We start from the raw sequence: 15,657 nt of genomic DNA, 5'->3' as shown, positions 1-15,657 counted from the left end.
TTGGTAGAAAGATGGGTGTAAAATGTTAAACTTAATAGTAGGTAAATAAATATTAGAATATAAAATAAGTAATATAGAATACACATGTTACTTAGGTAGAAGACCATGTCTGTCTAATTGTTAGTTCCCAGGAAATATTGTTACAGTCTTTAAAAAATGCTGACATAGAATATGAATCTAAATGAAAGCTCTGACAGAGGCACATATTCATTTGAGCAAAACACAACCTAGAGAAGGCTTTTTAATTGACACAGCAGCAAGCATCAGGTTATATACCTAAATACACATTATTCAGAAATGTTCTACTTTTTTCCAGTAGGCAATACTGGAATAACCCTCATCCTACTCAGAGAGGATCAGTCACAGCCAACTAGTTTCTCCTGGCAAGCAAGAATTAGTCAGTTCTAGAGCAGGATACCCCATCTTTTTTGAGCTTGTGGGCATATTTGGGATTCTGACATAGCATGGTGGGCACAACAACAAAATGACTGCCACAAAATGATGGCTGTCATTGGCAGAGCCAGCCACAAAATGATTGCCACAGCTTAACTTTAATAACACAGTGCACATCCTTGTGCTGTGGTGGCAGCTGCTACCAAAGCAACATTTTAAAAAATCTGCACAGTCCAATCATCAATCAGAATCTGTGCTGGGCAAAAGCCCTACCTGATCCCAACCACTTCCTTAAAAGACTTGGTGGGTACCAGAAAAGATGTTGGTGGTCACTATGGCGCCCATGGACACCACGTTTGGGACCCTTGATCTAGAAAGCACAGGTCAACAGAAAAAGAGTCAGCACAAACCTGTTCACATCTTGAGGTTGCATCAACTATAATAAGATGAGACCTTGTACAAGAGATGAATCTGAGGTCTGAATTTAAAGTGATGATGAATGTGCCTATGTGATCTCGCATGCACCCAAGCCTTGTTTAAATGGCACTGCTAAGCATATGTTGCTAATACACAATAATGTTGGAATGCCAGTACAATACCCACCAGATTATGGATCTTTGGTGGGTTACAGTTGCAACAAAAGAAGCTTAGAATGTGCTTTAACAAGACACTGGGTATGTGAAAGATGGCATAGGAAGATCTTCTTACCCTCCCAGATTATGTTTAGATGAGGTTCAAGTTAGAGAAAATGCATGTGCTATTATTTTGCAAATAATGGCCATTTCAGAATGACCCATTAAGACCGGGTCTGGGGCATTTCTAAATGCCGCCCCAGGTCAGAGCCGCTCGGATTACTGGACTTCCGGCTTCCCTCCCCAGGGCTGCTGTCAGGCCAGGGTCACTTATAAACAACAACCCTTTGTTGAGGAGGAAGCGTCTTCCCGGCGGCGCGACGCTGTCTCCCGTCTCCGCCCCGCAGGCGACGACGAGGACACCGTGAGTGGGGCGGGGAAGGGGGAAGAGGCGGCCTGCAGCTGTGCCGTCTGCCCGACCCTCGCTTAGCCTGCCTCGCACTCTTAGCGTCGCGAACAGGCTTCGCGCTTACTGCGCATAAGAACTCTTGGCCTGCGTAAAGGGCTACCTGGAAAGGCCGTGCGGAAACGGCCAATGGGACACTAAGCAGTCACCCACTTCAGTGAGATCTACTGCAACCATGTACAAATGGTGAGCTATGCTACCATTACAGGAACAGAGTAGGCTCCAGAATGAAGTCTAATTCAAGTTCAGCCACATTTGCCTCAAGTATTACTGTACCTACGTTCTAGCTTTCATCCTTGTAGCTTTATTTATACACTGCTCTTTGTTCATATCCAGACAGTGAGTTCTAGTAAGAGGAATGATATCCATAACATTCCACATACTACCCAAGTGGATCACCCAGTGCTGCCTATTCAAGATTCCCCTCTGCTTAGAAAAGATTTTTTAGCAATGAATAGGGAGCAAAGTATACAGATATCAGGATTGCAAATAGGCCTGTTGGCTGTAAATAAATCTCTGGTTTTCCAGTCATTTATTTGAATTTCCATTGGAAACACAGCACCCTCACTGTTGGCCAAGGTCCTGGGATCATGAACTGTGTGCTGAAATTTTGAGGTGCCAGTGCTGCCAGTTCTAAGTTCGTGCAACTCCACTGATTTCAAAAATGTTGTTCCCAATTTACCTATACATAATCTTATCTTCATTAAAACAGAAATGACAGTAACGAAATCTAAGTAAATTAAATTTTCCTACATGACAATTCAATATTGATTGTCTGGGTAGAGTCACCGACAAACAAAACAGTCGCACACTCAAATGATTCTCTGTTTGTGTTGCTTATCTCAATTCAAGCTTAATTTTGGCTTTGCCTTACCTAGATTGAAGGTAAGGATACCTGTAACTTGACATTATACTATGCAGTTTTGTACTATTTTAAGAATACCAGCCATTAAGCCAGGATTTTACCACCACTGCATAAATCTAGGATTTTGACACAAATATATAATTAAGGGAAGATTAAAGGAAGGATGGTTACCACAAATACATTTTAAACAAGTTGGCAATACATAAGTAACCCCTTTGTACAAGATTAGTAGATAATTTTAGCTATAAAGAAAGCCTAAGCTATATTCCACTTGCTCAGTGGAGCTTTCCTTCTCTGACCCTGCTGCAGCCATCTACACTTCTTGAAAGTATGAAAGTTTGCTCTAAACTCTAAAAAGTATCAGCTAAAATCGCAGATCCTTCCCCCCTTGAGTAGAATTGTCTTCTGCTTATGTTGTTTGAGTTTTATATTCAGCAAAAACTATTCTATGAATACTTTATAACATCAATAACAACACAGTTGTCAACTGATTGCTGAAATAAGTCTGCTGATCTCAATAGCACATATGTTAAATAATGTGCTCAATATTTCATTTTAAAATTCCTCTTAAATATTACAAGGTGTCCCCCCCCCCCCCATGAAACACTTACTCCCAAAAATTTAATCTTCCTCCATGGTAGGAATCATTTAGAATACGACCAATGCCACCTTGAACCACCACAGCACGTATAATCACAGCTGAAAAGCCAGCTATCATGATTCCAACTTGGAAAACATCAGTCCAGACTACTGCCTTTAGACCACCCTGTATGGAGAAGAGCAGACACAGACCAGTACATAAGCCTAGATAATTTATTGGTGGGGGGAAATATTCAAAGGAAATGGAAGATACAGAAAAGACATGCTCTATATTTAATGTTCTTTACAACTTTAAAGTCTCAGTGTATTTCTACAAATGTGTTTCTATTCAAAGGGAAGTGAATAATGTATTGAAGGGCTTTCATGTCTGGAATCACTAGGGTGTTATGGGTTTTCCGGATTGTATGGGCATGTTCCAGTAGCATATTCTCATGATGATCGGGTGCTCTGAAGATGCCAGCCACAGGAGAAAATGCTACTGGAATGCAGCCATACAACCTGGAAAACCCACAACACCCTAGAAATCAATAATGTTGTAAGATGGTAGCACCCAGTAAAGTGTAAATGACTGGGGGGAGGGGGTCATAGTCTGCCTAGTAAACATCATGTTGTAATGTCACCCCCATGGGTCAGTAACTACTCAGTGGTAATAATAGTAGTACTGTACCATTCAAAATCAATTAACAGCTTTACAGATAATGGAGAAGATAATTCAATACAGCTTTAAGAAGCATGTAGAAGATACAGTTTTCGTAAAACTTAAGTTTAATATTTTTATTTGTTAATTAATAATAGATGGTTAACAGAAACCTTGTAACTTTAAAATGAACAGCAGACCTACCAGTGTGCAGTAGAAAGTACAGACTACTCCTGTTGCAACCACTGCACCCCACAAGTTAAATCCTGTAACTAGAAGAGAAATACAAAAGGAGTGGATGTTAGTTAAAATGAATGTACATTTGAATTAGCATGGTAAATGGTGGGTTTATACCTAATTATTTGAACCACAACTGCAAAAGAAAAGCCTGGAAATAATTAACTAATGTTATTATTAAATGTTTATTCTTGTATTATGTATTATTGCTTCTATCCCATTTTAATGTGGTCTTGGTGATATGAGTGGTTTAAGTTATATATTTCAAAATAGTTTTGCTTCTTACTTTTTGGAAGCCATCTTGCAGACTGTTGAAGTAAAAGGATGGAGTATAAATATGTTCATTTAATAAATGAACATTGCATGTGCTTTATTAATTTAAAATATAATATCAATAATCGAATATACAATATAACATATTTATAGTAAGCCTTTCTAAAAAATTCAAGGCAGCTTACAGTCAACTAACCTTAGAAATATAATAAATAAATAACAAAATATCACTAATACACCAGCAAAAATGCAAGCAAAAACATTTATTGTTATAAGCTGGCAAAAAAACATACCAACTTAACAACTAGCAAACCTAATCAATGGGAGATAATAACATCATTGCAAAAAAAATCAAAACATATCAGGCTGTGCAGTCAAAAACTGCCTTGATTTTTTTTTTCTAAAAGCTGTCAGCAACAATGCAAAACACACACTACTACATGCTATCTGAAGGGTACAGGCCATGACTAAAAATGCCATTCTGCAGAGGTGAGCTCCATCAAGATGGTGAGAGCAATAAGCAAGGACTACTGTGGGGAAGGACTACTATGGAGAAAAAGAGAAGCAATCCATTCACTGGCAATTGTGGGTTTGATTCCAACCCCCCCCCCCCACACACACACACACACACACGGCAATAAAATATATACACACTAGCGATTTTTTAAATATCTCAGTACTTGGTCCATACACCCTAGAATATTTACACAACTATACTGCGGGATTTGAAAGTGAAATCAGAAGTCAATTCTTAAAATTCTAATAGTTGCAGTTGCAATGATGGAATTTCAACTAAGAAAACTTTAACTCAGTTTAACTCGGAAGCCATAATATGGTAAATTATGTAGATTTTTTTAAAGTTCTGATACATTACCATAGATTCTTCTTACCTTGATTTAAAGCTAAGGCTGGAGCATAAATGACAATTCCAGTATATAATACCTGGATAGAAGACGACATAGATAAAGCATATGAAAATTATCCTACTGAAACCTGGTTTAACAGAGCTATCAATGCTGTTTCCACACTTGCCATTTTGTCTAGAATTCTCATGATTCATTCACTCAGATATAAGGGAAAATCCAGTATTGTCAGCAGTATCTGGAATTCAAGTGTTTTCTGTGTTGTTTTCCTGTCTTTTCCAGAATTGATTTGTAGTGATTTCTTTAAACATTAAACACAATTATAGGTAGTACTGAGGTTTCTCAGGACTACTGCTCCTTGTAATATTTCTCCTTCTTCTGCCTTAAATGATTACTTCCTGTTCCTTTGCCAAATGTAACAAAGTCTGACAAGCTTACCCAAAGGATGAATTTTTATGGCAAATGTAAAACTGTGTTATGGAATTCCAGTTCCAGTTGCCTTCTAGCTGATTTTACCCTTTAGCAGTGCATAATTTCTGATTGAATGTATTCAGCAATAAACTGGCCTAAGATAAACTGTTATTGTTTTCTGTGTGATATTGACATGAAACATTGTTTGGGGCATTTAAACTAAGCCACCTCTTAAATTCATTTAGATTCCTGTAGCACCTTGAAGATTGTATAGTGTGGTACAATGGTTAGAGTATAAACATAGAACATCCCACAGGGTTGTTAGGAAAGTTAAGTGGAGAATGGAAGAACTATGAATGCCATACTGAACTCATTGAAGTGAGGGCATGGTAAAAATAACTGTTACTTTAAACTGTTACTTTAAACTAAAAACCCAGTTAAATTACTTTTAGTACAAATTTTGTTTCTCCTGCTTCACTAGTCGAGCAAAAACCATGCACACAAAGAGGAGATTTTTTCAAATGAAAAGCCAGGGAGAGGATGCTGATGGCAAAGCTGGCTGTCAGTCCAACTGACCAAAGGAGGGGGGGGCACAGGCCTGAGAACCCAGAGTAGGTAGGAAGAAGTTAGAGTGAAATTCAGGAAGGGAAGCAGAAAAACATACTACATATATCTTGATGAGAAAAATTCAATGATCTCATGTCTAATAATGAAAGATGGTTCTGGAGGAAAACCAGCTACAAGCTGCAATTAAAGCAATGATCTCAGGGCAGTTTATCACATTTTATTTTAATCCTGAGAGGTAGATTAGGTTGAGAGATAGTGTTCCTTATACCCACTGAATTTCACACTGAGGTGATGTCTGTCTATTACATCATGCCATCACAGTGGTCTCAGTAGAATAGTTCAGGTAAGGTATCATAATGTTACTGACTTCACCAGGTTTTTAAGAAAATACTTGATGTGTGCTAAAAAGTGGCATTCTCCTTTGTGGTCAGTTGTAGCAATCTCAGTGGCACTGCTCTTCTGTCAAGGGAAATAAAAACCAAAAATGGTGAACTGGTTGTGGTGGGTTTTCCGGGCTGTGTGGCCGTGGTCTGGTGGATCTTGTTCCTAACGCTTCGCCTGCATCTGTTGCCGGCACCTTCAGAGGTGTATCACAGAGAGAAGTCTGTTACACACTGTGTAACAGACAATACTACAATACACAAAAATGGTCAGTTTTAACTCCCAAATGTTTCCATTTTGATAATATGAATACACTATGCTTTTCTTGTTCAAATCCAGTATCTCTGACAGATAGACACAGATTTTAACATTTAAACTATTTCCTCCATAATTGTTACAGTTTCAAACTAGAGCTGGGGAGACGTGGGTTCAAATCCCTCCTCTGCTCTAAAGTTTACTGATGACTTAGTCATTCTCTCTCTCTAACATCTCTCATAGGAGTGTTATAAGGATCAAATGAGGAGGGGGGAACTATGAACTCTGCCCTGTACTCCTTGAAGGAAGGACAGGGTTTAATGTGACCAGCTTAAACAGCAATCTTAAACTCCCCTATTCTGAATCCTGTGCAGGTCTATTCAACAGTACTCACTCCCAGGAACTTGTTTTTTGGTATTACATTGAGAGAGACTACAGGTAAATTGGACTGAGCGAAACTCTTCCCAAGTTAGTGATGGTTGCCAAGCATACAACCTTATGAAGGACAATATACATTCCTTGAGTAAGAACTAGCCATTTCTCACTGCAGCACATTCAGCTGAATGTTTCTTATATGACAAACCCTGCTGCAGTGATTTCAACAAGGCTAGAAGGATTACACCCAATGACCCTGCCCAGTTCTTAGGCAATATATTGAACGTAATGAATCTTGTTCATGGTTTGCATGTTTACTCAGAAGCACATTGTACTTCTAGACCGGTGTTTTCCAACCTGTGGATCGGGACCTAAATGTGGCTCATTAAGCTTGTGAAAGTGTGTCCTCCTTATTGGTACCCCTGCCCTTTGCATTGCTTTCTTTTGTATTTTGGAAACCAAGATATGACCCTGAAAACAGTATCTTCCATATCATACATTAGTCAGTATTTTTCTTCTCTGCACACACATGTTGATCAAGTAAAATGTATCCTGATAGTTACTAGAGAGAGTTTCTTATAATCGGGGGGGGGGGGGGAATGAAGGAAGAGACTGAAATCTAACTTTCATAGGCAAGATTTGTGTATGCTGGAATGCCATTTGATTGGGGTTGATACTAGAGGCAGCTATGCCCTTTGTATGATGTTTGTTGGTTCCTCAAAAACATCTGGATAGCCACTGTTGAAAATCTCAAGGGTGCCAAGGTTATAGTTTGCCTGTGGTGCAAAAAAACTTTGTGCCAGCCTTGGCTGGGTCAGCATATCAAGTAAATTTGGACTAGTGGGTAGTCATGCTGAAAAGGCTGGGAGCCACTGTTCTAAACTGTGCTTATAGAGGAGTGTAAACAGGATTCGACCATAATTAAAGACTGTTATTTATAGTAGTTGTTTAATGAAGTTTAGACATTTCAACTGATAAAGAATGTACAAATCAATGTTCTTACCGTCTGAACAATGAAGATCGTTGTCCCACATAAACGCAGATATTTATTAAATCGAAGCTCTAAGTACTGCAAGAGAAAAGGTCTACATTAAAATGTTATGTCATGTGAATAAAACAAAGTTCAGATATTTTCTGTTTCTGTATTTTCCTTGGTACTGTAACTATATATGCCTTAAATATGTATTCCACATCTTTGCTTAATTGGTGGTATATAAAGCTGTATATATTTATATTCCATATTAAGAAAGTATAAGTATTCTTATAAACCAGTGTACATGTAGAGATCTATGCTATTGCTTAAAAGAAAGGAAAGTGCCTATATTGATACCATTTTAATTTTGATTGTAACTAAGGAGACAAAATTTATATCTTGTTCTAATGCAAACTAACGTGAAATCTGTATTGTCGAAGGCTTTCACGGCCGGAATCACTTGGGTGCTGTGTGGTTTCCGGGCTGTATGGCCGTGTTCTAGCAGCAGTTCTAGAACACGGCCATACAGCCCGGAAACCACACAGCACCTAACGTGAAATCATTCAACCAACATCTACACAAACATGCACATCAGCAGGATGAAGCTGATTCCCAGTTCCTAACTGCAGCTCCTAGTTCCATATTCTCCGATCCAATCACAAATACAGTTCTGTCCCATAAAATAAGCTTTCAACCACCCCAAATTATGCATTCCCAGACTGCGAAAACTGTCGACTGCAAACTGTCATATGGGAGGGGGGTACCCAATCCAAGGTCTAGACTAGTTTACACAAAACTGTCCAAAGAGGTGATCCCAGGGAACTGCATTGCTAAGAACTAAAGGATAGGTAGCTGATGGCTGCTGCCAAAATCGGGTCTGGACCAGCAAAATAATGCATCCCAGGAATCAGGGATTAGTGAACCTCGTGTCAAGCACAGTGATTGGTGACTTTATTTGGGGCTCACAGTGCTTAACAGTGCTAATCTTTGGGATGCTTGGAAGGTGCCCCACTTTATAGCACATTAAAAACACACTAGCCTTTGATCCATCTCTGTAGTAGCTAGTGCAGTATTGTGTCCTGATTCTAAGGATGTTTGATTTTGGGATGGACTGAATCTTATTTTGGGGGGCCCTGCCCTTCAGTTTCCTGCTATTCACTTCCTAGTAATGCAATCCTATGAGATTCCTGAGGGGTACCCTCGTTTTGGAGACTTTGCATAAAACCTAGGTTTTGGATCAGGATTTATGGAGGGTTACATGGCTGTTTCTCCTGATTCCATGGCAGAATGATTTTTGGGTGTCCAAGTCTAATTTTGGAACGCAGCACCCCTCCCTTCCCTATTCTACAGTTCGGTGGTCTTTGTGGACACACTCCACTTTGGAGCATGTACCAGGCTTTGTGTCAGGCACTGTTGTGTGACTTCTAGTTTAAGACTTTTATGATGTTTGGTGCAGCACCCTTCAGTTCCTATGGAATTCTTGGTGGCCAACCAATTTGGAGCATTTCCCACAAAACTGAATTTTTGGTCCAATTTTTGGTATGGCAGTTTGTTGGATACAGTCTCCATAGTCTGCGAATGTATGAGTTGAAGTGGTCCTCCAAAGCTCATCTGGGGGTGCAACACTGTTTAATAATTATCACGATCTCTGCTTGTATTGGAGAATGAGGAACAAGGGATAGAGAACCGAAAACTTCAGCCTCAAGGAAGCCCACTTCATAAACAACCTGAGGCAAAATACTTGGATTTCCACCAGCCCCTCACTACTGAAATGCAAGGGTCTGTCAAAATCTCCATTTCGTAATGCCACTGTCTTTTTTGTATAACTGAGACTCCCCAAGAAGAATCTCTTAGAGCTGAGAGGCTCCCATTTTGCAATGAAGGCAGGCAGCTCCCACTCGTGGGGAACCGCATCGTTCCCTGTCCCATAGATGTCAGTGAACCAGGACAGGGAGGAGAGGAGCTGCGAGGAGCCCCCTCCCTACCTCGTAGGTGCTGGTGATGCCCAGGCGGTAGAAGACGGGCAAGAAGATCTCGGCGCTGAGGACCACCACCAGCAGATAGGTGAAGGCAAAGACGCTGAAGCGGGCCCCGAAGCGGTAGACCTCGGCCGGGGTGCCCAGCACCGTCACGGCCGACATGAAGCTGGCCGTCAGGGAGAGCGCCACCGGCACGGCGTTCATGCGGCGCCCTCCCATCAGGAACTCCTTGGAAGTCTTTTGGCCGCCGCCCGCGAAGGCGTAGTAGATGCCGATGCCGGCCGAGATGAGCAGCATGGCCGCGAAGACCACGTAGTCCCAGGCGCCGAAGCCCCCGATGGCTCTGCAGGCGCCGCTCATGGCTGCCCCGGGCAGGACGACCACCCCCGGGCCGGGCGGCTGAGACGCAGGGGTGCGGGAGGGGGGCTGCTTTGGGGCGGGCTGCCGGCGGGAGCTTCCCTGCGCTCCGCGCGCCTCTGGAGCGCGTTCAGCACCCCTGACGCTTCTCGCCCCGGCGGAGCTGTGGGGCTGTCAAAGCAGGCGCGCCTTCGTCTCTCTCGCCCCCTGTGGGGCGCCCCTCGAGCTCAGCCCGGCGCCTCTGCTCCCCTCCACCGCCGGGCGCCTTCGCTTGCGCCTCTCCGCGGGCTCCCGTTGCTTCTCTGCGCCCTGCTGCAGGCGGTCTTGTCCCGGGCGCGCCCCTGGGCTGCCTCTCGCCCGCCTTAGCCGTGCGCTGCCAGGAGCGGCTCTGGAGCACCGCGGCCAGGGACAGCTCCCGTCGCCCTCCGCCCCGAGAGTGCTTGCCGCCTGGCGCAGGTGTCAGGCAGCAGCAGCAGCAGCAACAGCAGCAGCAGCAACCCTAGCGGCGCAGCAGGGAGGGGGGAGGGAGGGAGGAGCGGCGAAACTGACCGCCTTTGGCCAAGCAGGAGGGATGCGCTGCAACCTGTCTGCGCCTCGGCCGCCTCTCAACTAGGCGATGCCGCAGTACAAGGAAGCGCGAGGATGCCGCGCCCTGAGAGAGAGAGAGAGAGAGAGAGAGAGAGAGAGGCCGAGGGATTCGCACAAAGAAGTGTGGAGAAAGTTGGGAAGTCTCCTGCTCTGACTCACCGGCCTCTCTCGGCAAGGGCTTAACTCGGGGTTCAGCGTCTCACTTCCGAGACCTTGGCACCTGTCATCGCAGTTGATCTCCGACCCAGAAGAAGCTGGGTGTGCCCACTTTGCCCTGAATGATCTCTTGTGAATAAACCACAGTTGTAATACCACTGAATTCATCTCTTTTACAGTGTGCCCTTCTTTCTTTGGAAATAATTATTTCAGTGTGCTGTTCCTTCTTTGGAAAAGAAACTCAGGTTGCAAAGCAGTTCTCGCCTGCACACACTCTCCAGGAAAAGTCCCAGAGGCTGTAATGATCAGTCAGCCCCTATCTATCTAAATATCTTTACAATTAACTTCATGCTTCAATTGAAATGAACACTTGCACAACAACGTAGTGCAACTTTTAATCCTAAGAACACTTTGCTGCTTTCTGATCACTCCTTTACATATAAAAAAACCAAGTCATGCTGAAAAGGCACCTTAAAAATAACCAAACTTTATTTCATCATAAACCTTCCTGTTTCAGAGGTCACATTAGTAGATACATGAAGTGTAGGAGCAGCAGAGGTGTAGTGGTTAAGAGCGGGTGTACTCTAATCTGGAGGAACCGGGTCTGATTTCTTGCTCTGCTACCTGAGCTGTGGAGGTTTATCTGGAGAATTCAGATTAGCCTGTACACTCCAACACACGCCAGCTGGGTGACCTTGGGCTAGTCACAGTTCTTCTGAGCTCTCTCAGCCCCAGCCCCACCTACCTCACAGGGAGTTTGTTGTCCGTGGGAGAGCCCCTTTGAGTCTCCTATAGGAAAGAAAGGGGGGATATAAATCCAACTCTTCTCCTCCATCATCCACAATTAAAGTTACAAGCAACAGAAAGGTTGGGGTGGAACACAGATTGTAGAACAGGAAAAACTTAAAATCAAATCTGATCAATGAAGGCACAGTATAAAACATGATAAGCTGAATTTACATAAAGCAGTGGGGTCATGTTGAACTGTTGGTATCTTATTCAAGCATGGGGAAGATATAGTGCTCATTGTTTTGTCAGATCATAGTTCTACCACTTTCATACTGAATTCTCCATTTGATGTTATTTTGTGAACGAACAATAACTTTTCGATCAGAAACTGTGTGTGTCCTAGATGATTAAAATGTTTCATCATGCAACAGATCAGAAATGTAAAAAAATCAAGTTGATGTAGTTGAACAAAGTGGGTGAATTCTTTGTGAGCACAACTGTTGCTTAAAATGTATGGGGCTATCTCCATTATTCAGAAAAGAAAGAAAAATAACAATTGGCGTTACCAGAGAAACAAGAAACAGCCTGCGATTTATTCATAATGATAGGGACTTATCGAACCAGAGAATACTTTCTATGAAACATACAAACTCTGGAATTATATGTACCCTTAACTGGCAAGCACATAGATATACTGACAAAGTGTTATCCACGAAATGCAAGTAGACCTGGGAACCAGTCCTTGAACTATTTGGACTTGAGACTTATGCACTTGGAATCTTGCATAACACTACATCGATCGATCACCTTAATTACAGAGTATGTGTTGACTGCTTATGCTTCCCATAAGAAGTAATGGTTCTATTATATGCACTTTGGTCAGATAGAATTGTTTAAGTGTATGCACCTAATGTTGGTTTGTTGTAGCTTCAAGTGTGGACTCGCTTGCTAGTACTGCTATTTACCTTCTTTCTCAATTGTTCCATGTGTCTCAAGCATGTTTCTTTGTCTATATGCAGAAATCCATTCTTACACGAGGATGGGGCAAAGAGGTATGATGCACAGTTTTCACTCACATCATTTAAGTTATTTATATGAATACTTAATGACCTATAGTTCTGCTCTTAGTAATCATCAGAGATGGCTGTTTGACATAATGTTATCTCTGGCCGAAGAGCTCACAACATATTCCTTTGTGAAAAAAACAACTTTGAAGAAGACAAGTGCATGAACATCATATAGAACATCTATGAGATACTGTGAGATGGCAATGAAGGGCATTAAAAAGCATACTATGTAACCTCCACTGCATCCATTAGCTCTTATCCAGCCCAATTGGTGATTCAGTCTTAAATAATGTCCCCCTATTAGAGATCTCAAAATTATAGGGATTTGGGTATTGTCTGTGAGGCATCTGTGAGCTTATTTACAGATAAAATCTTGTCACTCCACAAGCTCTCCCTATCACTGTTGATACAGTGAGGGAACTGTAGGCCCCCTGGCTGTCTTCACTCCCAAGTTGGATCAGTTCAAATGACTCTCCAAGGCTGATGCTGACAAGATCTTGGTGGTTGTGAAGCCTACTACTTCCCTCTTGGACCATGCCCATCATGGCTGGTGAAAATCAGTGGTGATGGGATTTGACTCTCCTTGTGAACATTATTGATCTATCACTGAATTTAAATACAAACTTAAAATAATACAAGAATAAAACATTTAGATAACTCATCAGGCTAAGGGACAATAGTCCAAACTGGTTGTTCTCTCTGACAAGGGCGTGCCTACAGAAAATGGTGCCTGGAGCAAGCTCTGAAATTGTGCCCCCTGGGTGCCATTTTCTGTAGCTATGTCCTGGCAGAGTTGCCATCCACCTCAATGAGGGTCCCTTTTACACGGGCTCTTTGGGAGCCTCTGCTCGGTAGGGGGACTGGCGGGCTGGGGGAGCCACCAGCTGAAGCTTCCCATTTTCCAAGCAGTGGAAGCTTCCTGGCTGCTGGCCTGGCTGCAGTGTGGCATGCCAGACATCCACACGGTGTCCTTTAGCCAGTGCCATCTATTCCTGCTGCTGCTGCTGCTTCAGACGTCCTCCCACATGGCAGCTGTTGGCAACAGAAAAAGAGGTGAGAGGAGTAATGATGCCATCCCCACTATGGTGCCCATGGGTCAGGCACAGCCCACTGGGGCCAAAGGCATGAATCTGCTACAGACCTGGTACGTGGGGAAATGCGGCCACTCAGTTAACCTCAGCTGGCCTGCTCTTCCACTACCTCTGTTTGCTGCAGCCAGGTAGGTGGGCACAGAGAGGCAATTCTGTGGGAGGAAGGTGTCGGGTTGGCTTGAGTACTGGAGGATGGGAACTCTGGTCTGTGTGAATTTGCTGTGTAAAAGTATTATTCTGCTGCTTCCTGACTTCTTATCTCTCCTCTGCTAGCTAGTGAAAGCCACATACTTTGGTCTGTAGTACAGCTGTGGAATTACACGGTGGCCGGGGGAATGGGCACACTGGTTACTTTAAAATAGCTACGTCTTGGCGGGGGCAGCAGACACGTCTTGGCACTGTACTGGACTTATCTTACCTGCAATAAAGAAATCTTTGTTCATCAACAACTGTTTCAATTGTCTGGTTAAAGGAGGTTCTGACAGAAGGCTTGGAGATGAGGCTGTTGGGGGGGAGGAGGAGGAGGAAGAGTAGAGGAGAAGGAAGACAGATGGCTGCCTCATTCCAGCGGGGCAAGAGAGACAAGCGGGAAGTTGGCAAAACACCATGGGCGCTGCTCCTCCTAATGCCCAAGCCTGGCCTGGCCTACAGGGGGGAAGGGGGTGAGTGGCCAAAATGCGTCACCTACGTGACCCAGGCAAATGACACCAGGGGAGAAACCTCCCCCCCATCCCCCCCCCCGTACGCCTCTGCTCTCTGAGACATACTTAGCTCTTAACTTCTTTGCTGGGCAAACAATGATGATCCATACATGACATCCCCTTGCCCAGCTTGTCCAGAGTTTCAGGCTGAGATGTCATCAGTAGGTAACTGATACCCAGTTCTATCTGTTGATGGGCAGCCAGTTGGATTCCACCCCAGGCACATGAGCCAGTTATTCGGAGGCTGTGGTGATGTGGTTGAAATTAAATCCATTGCAATGGAGGTTCTGTGGCTGGGTCAGGGAGATTTGGGACTGGGGTGCCAGCTTTCCACCCTTGATAGTGTGCAGTTAACGCTAGTGCCATCAATCAAGAACTTGAGAGTGATCTTGGATGCCTTCTTATGGAGGCACAGATCATCAAGTAGCCAGAGTAACTTCACCTTTGCCAGATTCGACAGTTGGTCTCTTACCTATCTTGCCCTGCCCTTGCCACTATGATCCATGCGATGGTCACCTCCATGTTAGATTACTGTAATCCACTCTGTGCAGAGGAACCCTTAAGGCTGCTCTGGAAACTCCAACTGATCCAGAATGCAGCAGTGGGGCTCCTTACAGGGACCTTGTGGAGAACACATAATCTACCAGTGCTGCACTGACTACTGTGCTGAACTAGGTTGTAGACAGGGGAATCAGGTTACAGAGTTTAGGCTTGTCTGAAGTGGGAAAGTCAATTACACAACAGAGCTCAAAATCAGGAACAGTTTCTGAAAAAACAGAAGCAGAGTTGAGGGTTGCCAAGTCAGAGCTGGATTTACCAAAATCGAAGGGCAAGAGTTCGTTACCCAAGGCTAGAGTCCAAGGGGTCTGGCCCAGAAGTCAGAGTCCACAGAAGTCAACAAGGTGGATGTCAGTGAGGCATCAGTTATGTTGTATCCACCTCTTCCGGCCTCCCAAACTGCCCTCTTATAGGTCCCCAAGGGGATTAATCCTTATCACTCCTCTCCCGTTAAAACAAACCCCAGTGAGCCTGCAAATGGGCAGTACACCTTTTAGCCTGCATCTCTCTCAGGCAATGCTGTCTACATAGATCAGCTGACTCAGGTAACACCAGTAGACTAA

At 43.5% G+C, this 15,657-nt stretch overlaps 1 protein-coding gene across 1 annotated transcript in view; it reads right to left on the bottom strand.

Annotated features, from left to right (window-relative positions):
* The window catches only part of LOC125434146 (sodium-coupled monocarboxylate transporter 1-like), a 37,135-nt gene extending 26,490 nt beyond the window's left edge, over positions 1-10,645 (bottom strand). The window contains exons 1-5 of the mRNA XM_048499143.1: positions 9,854-10,645; positions 7,899-7,964; positions 4,934-4,985; positions 3,738-3,805; positions 2,908-3,062 (exon numbers count right to left, since the gene is read on the bottom strand). Of these exons, the coding sequence (XP_048355100.1) occupies positions 2,908-3,062; positions 3,738-3,805; positions 4,934-4,985; positions 7,899-7,964; positions 9,854-10,207 (695 nt within the window). The 5' untranslated portion in view covers positions 10,208-10,645. The remainder of the gene's footprint in view (positions 1-2,907; positions 3,063-3,737; positions 3,806-4,933; positions 4,986-7,898; positions 7,965-9,853) is intronic.
* Between the last annotated feature and the right edge of the window lie 5,012 nt (positions 10,646-15,657).

The sequence above is a fragment of the Sphaerodactylus townsendi genome, linkage group LG06 (assembly GCF_021028975.2).
Source record: "Sphaerodactylus townsendi isolate TG3544 linkage group LG06, MPM_Stown_v2.3, whole genome shotgun sequence".
In the NCBI taxonomy this organism is placed as follows: Eukaryota; Metazoa; Chordata; class Lepidosauria; order Squamata; family Sphaerodactylidae; genus Sphaerodactylus; species Sphaerodactylus townsendi.
Note: the sequence above shows the minus strand (reverse complement) of the source record. Positions and strands in the feature narration are given on the sequence as shown.